Below are 14,634 nucleotides of genomic sequence, written 5' to 3'. Positions count from 1 at the left end.
GGTTAAAATTGATGACGCACAACAGACAACAAACATCACATAAGAGGCCATAACAAAAGCTCCTGTTGTGCTCACCTGAGCTAAAAAAGAAAATCATTTTTAAGAATAAGATTGTGAAACGGGGAGTGAAATAAGAATAACGATAAAGAGTTATCTGGAGCTCTTTAGAAATTTCCGCAATCAGTTCAAACTAAACACAAGCAGCACTTACGTTGACACCTTGGGAACCCATAGAAACCGACACGGCATGCCGAGCAAGTGCGACCAATCACATTTGGCCTGCACTGACATTGACCACCATTGGGGTTACAGTTGAAGCTGAGTGACCCATCAATATTGCAGTCACACTCCATCGCTCCATTGTTGAACTCCGTAGTCAGGGAAAACAGGCTCTTCTCACAGAAGTCAGAAATTGGTGTCCTGTGGGAGCAGATGAAAGGTTGAACATTAAAACAATTATAATTTCTGAGCCCATAAACTACAAATGTTATTAGGCTTTAATTAAATTTTAACTTCAAATACGTACCAATTTGTATTGTTATAACTTATGAGTGTATATTTTGATTGTTAAATATATAAGCTTAATTTACTCTTTAAAATGACCTCATGAAAGCCTTTAGTTGCATGGCCTAGATTGTGTTTAAAAGTAGCACACAAAATGTATTTGAAAAAGCAGTATTTTACCTGATTTTATATCCATCATCGAGGCAGGTTTCGATGAAGTTTCTGGAATTATCCACAGGCAGCACCATAACATCTGTAGGACTGTACTGGCCAGAGGGGATGATCAACAAGTAGTCCTGCAAGATACAATGGAGTTTCAAGACTCATTCCGCCATTCTTTTGGAACAAATAAATTTTGAAGAAATTGTTTTTTCATTTAAGAGGAAAAATGCTGCGATGAAATCAGTCAAATAATATCATTTGGTAATAATTTTGGTAAACATGATATAGTTGTACCAAGGATACAGTAGAGTATACATTTCATTTGCCAAAAAGGCACTTTTGAATACAGGCAATCAAATGTATTGCTTATAAAATGTAATAATTGGGAGTGAATTAAGCATCTTTTTTTTAGAACTGGTGAGTCGTAGAAATAACTTTAATTTGTCAACATAGACTTCAAAGTTTAAAAAAAAAATTAAAAAAAATCTATGACAATATTTAAGCACCCTGACTACATGGATATCAAAAAGCTTACTATTAGTCTTATTATCAAATGAAAATCTACTTAAATACCTGCAATGATAGAATGTCATCGTCTAATAAACTATAAGGGAAACCAACCAAGTTTCTTTATGTCAATCCAAAATTTCAGATGACACAAAACATCCGAATTGATTTCCAGGGCATGCTGAAATCTGGGACCACTTACACAAAACATGTATCAATTTCAAGGGCATATTGAAATCTGGGTCCACTTACACAAAACATGTATCAATTTCAAGGGCATATTGAAATCTGGGTCCACTTACAAGCCATATCTGCTGACCGCTGGTGTTGTTGAAGACAATCTTAACATCTGTCTCTTGAAGATTAAGCACGCCTGTCTGTCCAGTCTCATCAAAGAACAACAGGTCCCGACAACCGTGCCGGCTTGGGCAGAATCGTGGACGGAAACTTCCTGTACAATTTGTATACTTTCATAAGTCAAAGCATTAATTTTGTATCATTTTATCACTATATTCTTTTCTCACAGATTATGATGTGAAATATTTTCAAATAAAATGACAATAACTTTACTTCAAAATATTGCTAGCATAACAAGAAGCCAAGATGACTACTGCTTCTGTTAGTGAAATTACAAACAATACATCTTACATGTTGAATCCGGCATTGATTTATTTGCAAACCCTTAGATATTTATTATATTTATATTTTTGTAAAAGTAGTCAACATCAAAAATAATGTAAGTAGTTTTTTCCTATTGCTTTGAAGGATCTTTATCTCCAATAAACCTTTACCACTCAGATGAGCAGTTTGACCCATTTGTAGTCTATAAACCCATTTGTAGTCTCTAAACCCATTTGTAGTCTCTAAACCCATTTGTAGTCTCTAAACCCATTTGTAGTCTCTAAACCCATTTGTTGTCTCTAAACCCATTTGTAGTCTCTAAACTCATTTGTAGTCTCTAAACCCATTTGTAGTCTCTATACCCATTTGTAGTCTCTAAACCCATTTGTAGTCTCTAAACCCATTTGTAGTCTCTAAACCCATTTGTAGTCTCTAAACCCATTTGTAGTCTCTAAACCCATTTGTAGTCTCTAAACCCATTTGTAGCCTCTAAGAATATCAAATTGAATTAATACATTTCTTAATACATTCAAGTTTAAAAGGCTTCATTTCCAACCCTGAGATGCTGATAAAAGTAAACAGTATAAAACCTTTACAGACTGCGAGTTACTCACAGGCTGTTCTGGTTTTATGCTGGTTGCACCTTGCTTCTGAGTGGAAAAGGGTTCAACCATTCAGACCCTACCTCTGTACTCCTGTCCATTGGCAAACATAGTGATTGGGATCACCTTGCCATCCTCATAGGGCAGGTAGTAGTGGACCACAAACTTGTTGGGGCCGCTGTTTCTGGCAGTCCCCAGCAACACAATCAGGTTCTAAATAGTGAACAGATCTATTAATGTAATTCATGTAACTAAATCAATTAGAGAGGGTGAAAACAATTTAAAGAAAATATTGATTACAATAAAAATGATTTAAGTATAATTATTATATTAGATATATATTATAAGTTGTAAGCAGAACCTGTTAGTTCAGTTAACCCTTTACCACTTAGATACATATTTTTTAGGCATTTGTAGTCCTTCAGAAAGTTCAATTCAAATAAAGACCTTTCTTACTAGATTCAAATTTTAAAGCATAAAACTTGAACTGGCTGCGAGTAACTCGCTGGCTGTTCTGGTTGTATGCTGTTTGCACATAGCCATTTTTACTTTTCTTCAGAGTGGGAAATGGTAAATTTAGAGTAGATTAGTTAATGTTAAGAGAACAATTATATATTTTCGCATTTGATCTGTGCTTAAAGTCACTGCATGCAAAAGAATAACCTTTTTTTTCTCAATTAAAACATGGAACATATTCAACAAGATGTGTTTGAGAAACACAATGTCCCCTATATATGACCTTGACCTTGTGAAGGATGACCTTGACCTTGGGAAAGATGACCTTGACCTTTCACCACTCAAAATGTGCAGCTCCATGAGATACACATGCATGCCAAATATCAAGTTGCTATCTTCAATATTGCAAAAGTATTCATAAAATAAGCGATTTGGGCCACATATATTTGACCTCTGACCTTGAAGGATGACCTTGACCATAACCTTTCACCACTCAAAATGTGCAGCTCCATGAGATACACATGCATGCCAAATATCAAGTTGCTATCTTCAATATTGCAAAAGTATTCATAAAATAAGCGATTTGGGCCACATATATTTGACCTCTGACCTTGAAGGATGACCTTGACCTTGCACCACTCAAAATGTGCAGCTCCATAAGATACACATGCATGCCAAATATCAAGTTGCTATCTTAAATATTGCAAAAGTATTCATAAAATAAGCGATTTGGGCCACATATATTTGACCTCTGACCTTGAAGGATGACCTTGACCTTGACCTTTAACCACTCAAAATGTGCAGCTCCATGAGATACACATGCATGCCAAATATCAAGTTGCTATCTTCAATATTGCAAAAGTATTCATAAAATGAGCGATTTTGGCCACATATATTTGACCTCTGACCTTGAAGGATGACCTTGACCTTGACCTTTCACCACTCAAAATGTGCAGCTTCATGAGATACACATGCATGCCAAATATGAAGTTGCTATCTTCAATATAGCAAAAGTTATTGCAAAATGTTAAAGTTGGCGCAAACAGACAGACCAACAGACCAACAGACAGACAGGGCAAAAACAATATGTCCCCCACTACTATAGTGGGGGACATAAAAAGTTTCTAACAATACCAACCTGGCTTTCATTCAGCTTTATCAGCCCAATATCTGTATCCTCAATGCCCGGTGGGTATTCAGTTGCTATGAGATGGTCATTAGGCAGATCTTCAAAGTCCACACGCACTGAGCCCACTGGCAACGCGTAACGAGATGACACACACCTGGAATAGTGTTGACACAACATTAAAAACAGCTCATTGACTTAACAACACGAATAATTATAAACACACAAGTTTACTTGGAACTCTTTCAACCATTGTTGAAACAAAACTAACAAGAGCTTCGTTTTTGAAACACAATACCGCCCACTGCGCTTTGAAGTCCCACAGCAGCTATTTTAGAGGAAATAAGGCCCATAACTTAGCCAAAAATATATGGACAAAAATGAAACTAACACTTCATCTGCAAGTCATGTAGGTAGACTCACATATCCAAAATTAGCTTATTATCTGAAAGCCTTGGGTAAAAAAAATCCAGAAAATGGTTATTATAGCAAAAATGTCCAAGGCCCATTTCTTTGACAAAAATCCACCGACAAGAACCAACTTCAAACTTCATCTGTAGGTAGACTCACATACCCCAAAAAAGCTCAATATCTAAAAGCGTTGCGTAATAAACCTATGGAAAATGTTATTATAGTGAACATTTCTAGGTACAAGACCCATAACTTTACCAAAAATCAATGGACCAGAACGAATTTCACACTTCATCTGTAGGTCGTGTAGGTAGACTCAAATACGAAAAATCAGCTCAATATCTGAAAGCGTGGTGTAAAAAACAAAAACCTCTGGAAAATGTTTATTATAGAGATAATAACTCCTAAGCCCACAACTTCACCACAAATCAATGGACCGGATCAAATTTCACACTTCATCTGTAGGGCGTATGTAGACACACATATCCTTGAGTGCCCAATTTCGACGCATGCAAGCAGTTTGTTGAAGTTTTGTTGCTCAATATAGGGATTTATGTAATTAATTTTGTTATTTCATAATACATTTACCTTTTATTTACACATTTTAAATTCAATTAATTGTGTAATCAACAAAAATTCGTTGAAAAACGAAATGACCAAAGTCTATGTAACGGCGGCCATATTTGTTGAGAGTGCCCTAAAACGACGCATCTGATTGGTTACCCGATTGCAATGTAAATATCACTCCTGTGGAAACTGAATGCATAATATATTAACTCATGAGTGTTGTACTTAAATTTGTATCACTTTTAAAGCATTATGGAACTGAAATTAATTAAATGAATTAAGGTTTTTATATTTGGGATGCCACACTTGTTGGCGGTGGTTAATAGGGGACCCTGTCAGCAACCCCTTGTCATAAGCTGTGTTTATGGAAGTAGGTGAATAAAACATGTACTTCTTTTGTGGAACATACAATTATATTTAAGTAAATGAAAATAAGGAATAAACATAATATGCAATGACCAACATAAGCACTTGCTACATGTAGTTACAATTGTATTACAACATAACCAAAAACATATCCGGACTTCAAATCAAACTTTACGCGTACACCTTTTTCATTGTGAAAATTAATCTATTTATACGATGTTTTGTTAAATGGCAGTCACGTGACTTATGAATGAAATAGTGAACTTTTGCAGACGAAACCGATGCATTATCCCACGGTCTCATTTACAAAGACAATTGGGTGTAAAGTGTTCAAAAGTTTTGCATTAAGTAAAATACATAAAAATCCATCAATTGCAAACCAATCAACCATATCTTACCTTTTAACCCGCTATTTTCCACATAACAAACAACAACTATAGTAAATTGTGCGTAGTGTATCATGTGCTATTGTATGACGTCAACGGATGTCGCTTATGTATCAAACAGATGCAAAATCAAAATCGCGTCTAATTAGGGCAGCGTCAATTCGGGTCACTCGAGGATACCAAAAATCAGCTCAATATCTGAAAGAATTGCCTTACAAACATCTGGAACACGATAATGATAGAGAAAATTTCTATATCTACTTTTGTCTAAAATCTCCATACCTTTTACTTTCTTTAGATAGAAGTTCCTACATTGGATTATATCCCTTTAAAAAATAGTATTTCCCTTGTCAAAAATGACCTTGCACCTACCAAATGGTAAATAAAAATTTACTTCCCTTGGCAAAAATTTAGAAAGTCAAAGGGGCGTACAGTGCTCCAGCCAGCTTTTCAAAATAGAGGGGAGCGTCCCCAAAAAGGGCACATTTCACGCGTAATTTTTGGAAAATAGGGCATTTGGTTATAAATATACTTAAGTATATACTCTGGTTATACTATATACTTATTAATTGTAAACATTAAGTGCATTGGATGACTTCACCAATTGTATGCTGCTCCTCATTTTGTGTAATGAAATTACAATAAATATATTACTATCTACATTGGCGCTAAGGATAACAACTTAGCAGCCAATTTCCTAACCGACTTGGGCTAGCATCCTACTTCACGCATTAGAGATATGTAGATATCATATTTCTGTCCGGTGTGTGTGTGTGGGGGGGGAGAATTTTGATGTTTTTTTATCACCTATCATCATTGAACTGCATGTTAATCTTTCAGGTTCCAGTTTCAGCATCAGTGGCCTTTTAGAAGAAAATGAAATGAAGAAAACATGAAATAAATTCAGGGGTTTCACTGGGTCAAAAAAAACGTTGTGACTGTCACTACTTAAATTCGTTGCTTTATATAACTTTGAGCCAATGTTTGTCCACAATAATCATATTAATTAAAACAAAAATCTATATTGACAAATTAAAAGTCTAAACAATGATCAATGTCACCATGAAATAGCATCCAGTCTGGAGATTAAAATGAAACATTGTTATTGTTAATAATAGGATATATTTATTTCACAACACGTTATTTCAACTAATGTCATCAACGTTGACAGTTTTGTTAGGTCGCGAAAATATATGAAAATATCAACATTACATTTTACTTGCAGAGTGATTAATCCTCCTTCCAAACAAGTTCTTTATTTGTTGAAATAACAACTGTCTGCCCCTATTCATGTTAAAATTTCTCATGATTGAGGACAGACAGAGTTTTAAAGTTCAGAAATAAAATCCAAACACAAATATGTTTTCCATGCCGTAATTTCGGACTAAAAATTAACCGCATATTCGCATTAAAAAAGATGATTAATTTTCAAATGTTTATAGGTATTTTTAATTAAAAATCAGTATTTTTGCAAACAAAAAATATATAGCCAAAGAATTCAGAAGTTAAAAAAAAATCAATAGTGCTGAGTTTGATTTCATTCGAGTGTGAATGTGCCTAACCAAGCGTGACCTCAGAGATAATCTTTCACAGCATGCTACTATCGTCTGCAACAAAAGGCTAATTAGTAATCTGATAACAAACCATGGCCTTGTTTGTTCACAATGTGTTGACTTAATACACCCCAGGCAGTCATGTAGGGCCTGTTATCTGTGTATTCATGTCGATGTTTCTGGCGATTTATACGGCCTGAAAGCAGGAATTTAGAGATTAAAAGGGCATTTGACAGAAAAATAGAGGGGCGCTTTTAAAGTGGGCAAATTTTAGAGGGGCGCAGCGCCCCTCTATTTATTGCTAGCTGGAGCACTGGGCGTATCTTCGTCAAAAATCAAAGGGCCGAAACCAATTTTACACTTTGCCTGTATGTCATGTACATGTAGGTCACTGACTCACATACCAAAAATCAGCTCAATATCTTAAAGCACTGGAAAACAGAATTCCGGACAGACAGACAGACAGATGGACAGATAATGCAACGGCTATATGTCACCCTACTGGGGGCGTAAAAAGCAGACATGATCATCAGTGATGACAAATATCAAATTGTTAATTAACTTCAGGATTTTCTCCATAATTCTTAACAAGTCCATAAGTCTGCACACTTATATATTTGAACCACTAGCACAAGTCATTAAGCTTACATAGAAGCATGCAAAAGGATGTAAATGCCCAAGTATATAAATTATTCTTTTTTAGTAGCTCAAATGACATTTAACCAGCATCATGCTGGCAAGCTTTAGTTCTTGTGAAGATTGCTGTTTTTACAAATAACCTTTAAACTCTTGATGGACACCATGCGTTTTAAACTGGTCAACACATTATACAAACTGAAACGAACCCTATCAAGGTCTATATGTACACTCCAAAAGAACCCTATCAAGGTCTATACGTACACTCCAAAAGAACCCTATCAAGGTCTATACGTACACTCCAAAAGAACCCTATCAAGTTCTATACGTACACTCCAAAAGAACCCTATCAAGGTCTATACGTACACTCCAAAAGAACCCTATCAAGGTCTATACGTACACTCCAAAAGAACCCTATCAAGTTCTATATGTACACTCCAAAAGAACCCTATCAAGGTCTATACGTACACTCCAAAAGAACCCTATCAAGGTCTATACGTACACTCCAAAAGAACCCTATAAAGTTCTATACATACACTCCAAAAGAACCCTATCAAGTTCTATACATACACTCCAAAAGAACCCTATCAAGTTCTATATGTACACTCCAAAAGAACCCTATTAAGGTCTATATGTACACTCCAAAAAGAACCCAATCAAGTTCTATACGTACACTCCGTTAATTCGAATGCACACAATGCTTGGTCGGATGTATCCAACGGACCATATGGAATATGGTATCGCAACAATGGACTCCTGAAAGAAAGCAGCAAAGATGATTGGTGACGTATTGTGGAACAGGGGATACAGTTCTTTGTAGTGGAAATGATGTTAACAAACATCAACTGAAACAACAACAAAACAGGAAAAGCCGTTTATTTGATCACAGCTATTTAAGAATGAAAATATATGCCCTAAATTTTAGCATTTTCTCATGTTTTAATTATGTGTTTAATTAGTCTTGAGATAATGATTTGAAAACACAGTGATCATTAACAATTGAGTTTTAATTCTAATTAATTTACTAAAATCAATATAAATAATCTCATATTATGGCCTCCTTATGAACACTGATAGCCACATGTCTAAAAAAAATTACAATTCCAGGGAAAACATTGAAAATTCAATCCCTTCAACTCACAATTGCAGCATTGACATCATCGCTGGCGGTGACAGAAATTTTTACTGTGCCCACATCAAAGTCATAAACCCCTTCCATCTCGTCCAAACTCAGGAGCACTTGACGGCATAGTGAACTGAAACATGCACAAAGTTGTACTTGTCAAGAACTAAATCTGATAGAATTTGTCAATATATTTACTGTTGTACTCATCATGTGTTTACTGTTGTACTCATCATGAGTTTAATTAAGGGTTTCCAATTTGTAATGATACAAAAACCACTGTATAATCAATGTAATAAAGAACCAAAACAATATATTTTAAATAGTTGTTTATTTTACCTCAAAAAGCTTTTCTACATTTGTGGTTTGCAATTAAAAATGCACTACTAATTGAAAAGTCAGCAACATTATATTTATAATGAATATAGCCTTTCAGAAGGAAGCTTGGTCTTCATTTTTTATGGATTCTTTAAATGTTGTTTGTTGTGGATAGAATGGGCTGCGTGTGATTACACAGTCCATTTTTTACTGCATGTACGGACGGACGGATGGGCGGACGGACCAACGGACCGACAGACAGACAGTTCAACAGATAGACCGACAGACCGACAGACAGACAGACAGACAGACAGACAGACAGACAGACAGACAGACAGACAGACAGACAGACAGACAGACAGACAGACAGACAGACAGACAGACAGACAGACAGACAGACAGACAGACAGACAGACAGACAGACAGACAGACAGACAGACAGACAGACAGACAGACAGACAGACAGACAGACAGACAGACAGACAGACATATGGAAATAAGGAGAACGTAAAGCATTTGAAATCACTGGTAGGAAATAAAAAAACTTAATGGCTTTGACTAAAAAGCTCATACTTCAGACTAAAAGTCTTAATGGCTATGACTAAAAAGCCCAATAGCTTGGACTTAACATCTCAATTGCCTAGACTAAAAATCTCAATGACTTTGACTTACAAATGGTCTTTTTTATAACAGTTTTATTAACTTTCAACAAGTCAATAATTTCACTCTTTATGCCCCCTACCTGTATTGACAGTTGTACAGCAAGGCTGTGGCCTGGTCCCCAGTGGTGGTGATGTTAAACAGAATGTACTGGGTCCCGTTGGCCTTCGAGTGGTAATTCAGTATCAAAACATAGCGATCCTTCTTGGGGATGTACAACTCTAAGTCAAAGGATTTCTGAAATTAAACCAATCAGTTTGTTATAACACTTCCAAACAAACATTAAACATGAAACTCTTAGTTAGAGAATATTTTAATTAATTAAACCAATCAGTATGTTATAACACATCCAAACAAACTGACAACTCTAAGCTGTAGGATTTCTGAAATTTAACAAATCAGTATGTTATAACACATCCAAGCAACAAGAGCACCACATAGCGGGTGACAACGCGCCGCTGTGGGTGCACTTTGATTTTAGAGTTAAAGTTTTATATTAGAGGTCACAGTGACCTTGACCTTTGACCTAGTGACCCAAAAACGGGTGTGGCATGTAGAACTCATCAAGGTTCAACTACATATGAAGTTGAAAAGTTGTAGGTGGAAGAACTTTGATTTAAGAGCAAATGTTAAGGTTTAAGCACGATGACTGCGGATGACATGCTGGCTATGACAATACCTCAGGTTTTCTCCGAAAACAGCCAAGCTAAAAATTGGTGTTTTTTGTCTATAAACCAAAGTTAGAACTTTCCTGTAGAAGTAAGAATCAGTGTTACTTTTCCTACCTGATTGGAATCCAGCACAGCCATGGACTTCACATCAAGCTCTCCAAGCACATCCTGATCTGGGAACAGCTTGACCGGTGACCGTTTGTCTCCGTCCAGAATGAAGCCCTCCTCCCCTAGAACCCTTGGGAAATCCAGCACATCCGGGTACGCATAGTGGTAGCAGCTGAAACGTACCAATGATCATTGTTGTTTTACTTTTGGTCTTATTCACATAGAAGCAAATCAGGAAAAACAAGAGAAATGGTTGACTTAAAAATCAAATGAGTAAGGATATTAATTTGTTTTGGATGTTATTAACAAGTAGTACCTTAAAATCTCTAATGAATATAATCATTGTGACTTAAATGTTTTATATTTAATTTCTAGAGGAGGCTTGAGTTTTTAGTGATGAATCTTTATATCCTCATTGAAAAGAGAGACAATTATAACATAAGGTTTAACATGAGGTTTATAAAAATTGGTTCATGCTTTGGGATTTCATGAGGCACAAGCTTATCAGGGACGAACATTTCCACTTTTATTGCATTTTTGTTAAAAGGATCAGTTCTCTTCTAAGTGAAATTTGAGTTTATGCAAAGTGTTGTACCCTGATTAGCCTGTGGGGACTGGAATTCAGGCTTATCTGGGACAATATTTACACACATGTTGGGACTGGAATTCAGGCTTATCTGGGACAATACTTTACACTGGAATTCAGGCTTATCTGGGACAATACTTTACACACATGTGGGGACTGGAATTCAGGCTTATCTGGGACAATACTTTACACACATGTGGGGACTGGAATTCAGGCTTATAAGGGACAATACTTTACACACATGTGGGGACTGGAATTCAGGCTTATAAGGGACAATACTTTACACACATGTGGGGACTGGAATTCAGGCGTATAAGGGACAATACTTTACACACATGTGGGGACTGGAATTCAGGCTTATAAGGGACAATACTTAACACACATGTGGGGACTGGAATTCAGGCTTATCTGGGACAATACTTTACACACATGCGGGGACTGGAATTCAGGCTTATAAGGGACAATACTTTACACACATGTGGGGACTGAAATTCAAGCTTATAAGGGACAATACTTTACACACATGTGGGGACTGCAATTCAGGCTTATAAGGGACAATACTTTACACACATGTGGGGACTGCAATTCAGGCTTATAAGGGACAATACTTTACACACATGTGGGGACTGGAATTCAGGCTTATCTGGGACAATACTTTACACACATGTGGGGACTGGAATTCAGGCTTATAAGGGACAATACTTTACACACATGTGGGGACTGGAACTCAGGCTTATCTGGGACAATACTTTACACACATGTGGGGACTGGAATTCAGGCTTATAAGGGACAATACTTTACACACATGTGGGGACTGGAATTCAGGCTTATCTGGGACAATACTTTACACACATGTGGGGACTGGAATTCAGGCTTATAAGGGACAATACTTTACACACATGTGGGGACTGGAATTCAGGCTAATAAGGGACAATACTTTACACACATGTGTGGACTGCAATTCAGGCTTATAAGGGACAATACTTTACACATATGTGGGGACTGGAATTCAGGTTTATCTGGGACAATACTTTACACACATGTGGGGACTGGAATTCAGGATTATAAGGGACAATACTTTACAAACATGCTGGGGACTGGAATTCAGGCTTATCTGGGACAATACTTTACACACATGTGGGGACTGGAATTCAGGCTTATAAGGGACAATACTTTACACACATGTGGGGACTGGAATTCAGGCTTATCTGGGACAATACTTTACACACATGTGGGGACTGGAATTCAGGCTTATAAGGGACAATACTTTACACACATGCTGGGGACTGGAATTCAGGCTTATAAGGGACAATACTTTACACACATGTGGGGACTGGAACTCAGGCTTATCTGGGACAATACTTTACACACATGTTGGGACTGGAATTCAGGCTTATAAGGGACAATACTTTACACACATGTGGGGACTGGAATTCAGGCTTATAAGGGACAATACTTTACACACATGTGGGGACTGGAATTCAGGCTTATCTGGGACAATACTTTACACACATGCACTAAACCCATTTTCTTCAGGGCAAGACTCTTTTTTAATGAGGTTAATAAGCACTTTTATGTATTATGTATATTATGTTCATTCAGACCTCAACAACACTTAGCAATACAACATTTTTTCTAATGATTTTTTTTCTACATTTAACTAAATAGCATTACACAAAATTCAATAACTCTTAAAAAATGTTTTAATAATATGCAAAGTAATCTAGTGAATATAATGAAGGTCAAACTTACGGCCCTTCATCGTCTGGTACTAGACATGGCCGATAGACAATGTTCTGCAGAATGGTAGCCTCATAGTAGGCCTGAGGGATGAGGATCATGTAGTCCTGAAAGGATCACAATACAATGGTGGTTCACATGAAGGCAGTTGGTAAAAATTGGCAGTGCAAACACTTATCATGTCACAGGGATACTCCAATGATAATAAAGTAGATTGGGTTTACCATGTTGAGTGATGGGCCTTTGTCAGAGACCATTTTAAATCACCAAGAAGACAAAGCAACTTTGCTTTAAACTGACCATCTTTATTAGGTATAGACAAATAATGCAAATAAACTTGATTTTTTAAGTACCAAAGGGGGCATAATTCTGCTAATTTACAGGTAAGAGTTATGTGTTCTGGTAAGTGACCTCCTAGTATGACCCAGAAGAAAAGTAAGAAATTAACTAGAGCTTTGTCACAGACGTGACGAAATCCCCCCACATGCTGCATTGACACATAATATTTTGCATGTCGTCTTCACAAAAAACAGCGGACACCATGCTCAATTTTTAAAACGCACTAAGTGACCCCTTGACCTGGTTTTTGACCCAGAAATTTCCATGTTCTAACTTGGCCTTAGATCATCTCCATAAAACTTCTGACCAAGTTTGGTGAAGATCAGATGTAAAATACTTAAATTAGATAGAGCGGACACCATGCTGAATGTTAAAAAACGCACTAAGTGACCCCGTGACCTAGTTTTAGGCCCGGAATGGCCCATGTTCAAACTTGTCCTAAAAATCATTTAGATAAAACTTGTGAACAAGTTTGGTGAGGATTGGATGAAAACTACTTGAATTAGAGAGCGTACAACATGGTGAGGTTTAAAACGCACTAAGATACCCGGTGACCTAGTTTTTGACCCGGCATGACCCATATTCAAACTTGACCTAGACATCATCTAGATACAACTTCTGACCAATTTTGGTGAAGATTGGATGAAAACTACTAGAATTATAGAGCTGACAACATTGTGATGTTTAAAACGCATTAGTGACCCCGTGACCTTGTTTTTGACCTAGCATGACCCATATTCAAACTTGCCCTAGACATTATCAAGATACAACTTCTGACCAATTTTGGTGAAGATTGGATAAAACCTACTTGAATTAGAGAGTGGACAACATGGTGAGGTTTAAAACACACTAAGTGACCCCGTTACCTAGTTTTTGACCCAGCATGGCCCATGTTCGAACTTGACTTAGACATCATCTAGCTACAACTTCTGACCACGTGTGGTGAAGATCAGATTTAAACTACTTGAAATAGAGAGCGGACACCATGCTCAATGTGTAAAACGTACTAAGTGACCCTGTGACGTATTTTTTGATCTGGCATGGCCCATCTTCGAACTTGGCCATCAGATCATCTAGATCAAACTTCTGACCAAGTTTGGTGAAGATCTGATGAAAACTACTTGAATAAGAGAGAGGACACCATGCTGAATGTTAAAAAACGCACTAAGTGACCCCATGACCTAGTTTTTGA

At 36.8% G+C, this 14,634-nt stretch overlaps 1 protein-coding gene across 1 annotated transcript in view; it reads right to left on the bottom strand.

Annotated features, from left to right (window-relative positions):
• Positions 1-14,634, bottom strand: part of LOC127878281 (laminin subunit alpha-like) — a 116,723-nt gene that overhangs the window by 72,681 nt on the left and 29,408 nt on the right. The window contains exons 16-25 of the mRNA XM_052424800.1: positions 13,116-13,210; positions 10,784-10,949; positions 10,081-10,235; positions 9,039-9,153; positions 8,571-8,653; positions 3,991-4,135; positions 2,480-2,609; positions 1,476-1,624; positions 685-800; positions 212-420 (exon numbers count right to left, since the gene is read on the bottom strand). Coding sequence (XP_052280760.1) covers positions 212-420; positions 685-800; positions 1,476-1,624; positions 2,480-2,609; positions 3,991-4,135; positions 8,571-8,653; positions 9,039-9,153; positions 10,081-10,235; positions 10,784-10,949; positions 13,116-13,210 — 1,363 coding nt within the window. The remainder of the gene's footprint in view (positions 1-211; positions 421-684; positions 801-1,475; positions 1,625-2,479; positions 2,610-3,990; positions 4,136-8,570; positions 8,654-9,038; positions 9,154-10,080; positions 10,236-10,783; positions 10,950-13,115; positions 13,211-14,634) is intronic.

This window comes from Dreissena polymorpha, chromosome 4 (assembly GCF_020536995.1).
Source record: "Dreissena polymorpha isolate Duluth1 chromosome 4, UMN_Dpol_1.0, whole genome shotgun sequence".
In the NCBI taxonomy this organism is placed as follows: Eukaryota; Metazoa; Mollusca; class Bivalvia; order Myida; family Dreissenidae; genus Dreissena; species Dreissena polymorpha.
This window is presented reverse-complemented; position numbering and strand designations above follow the sequence as displayed.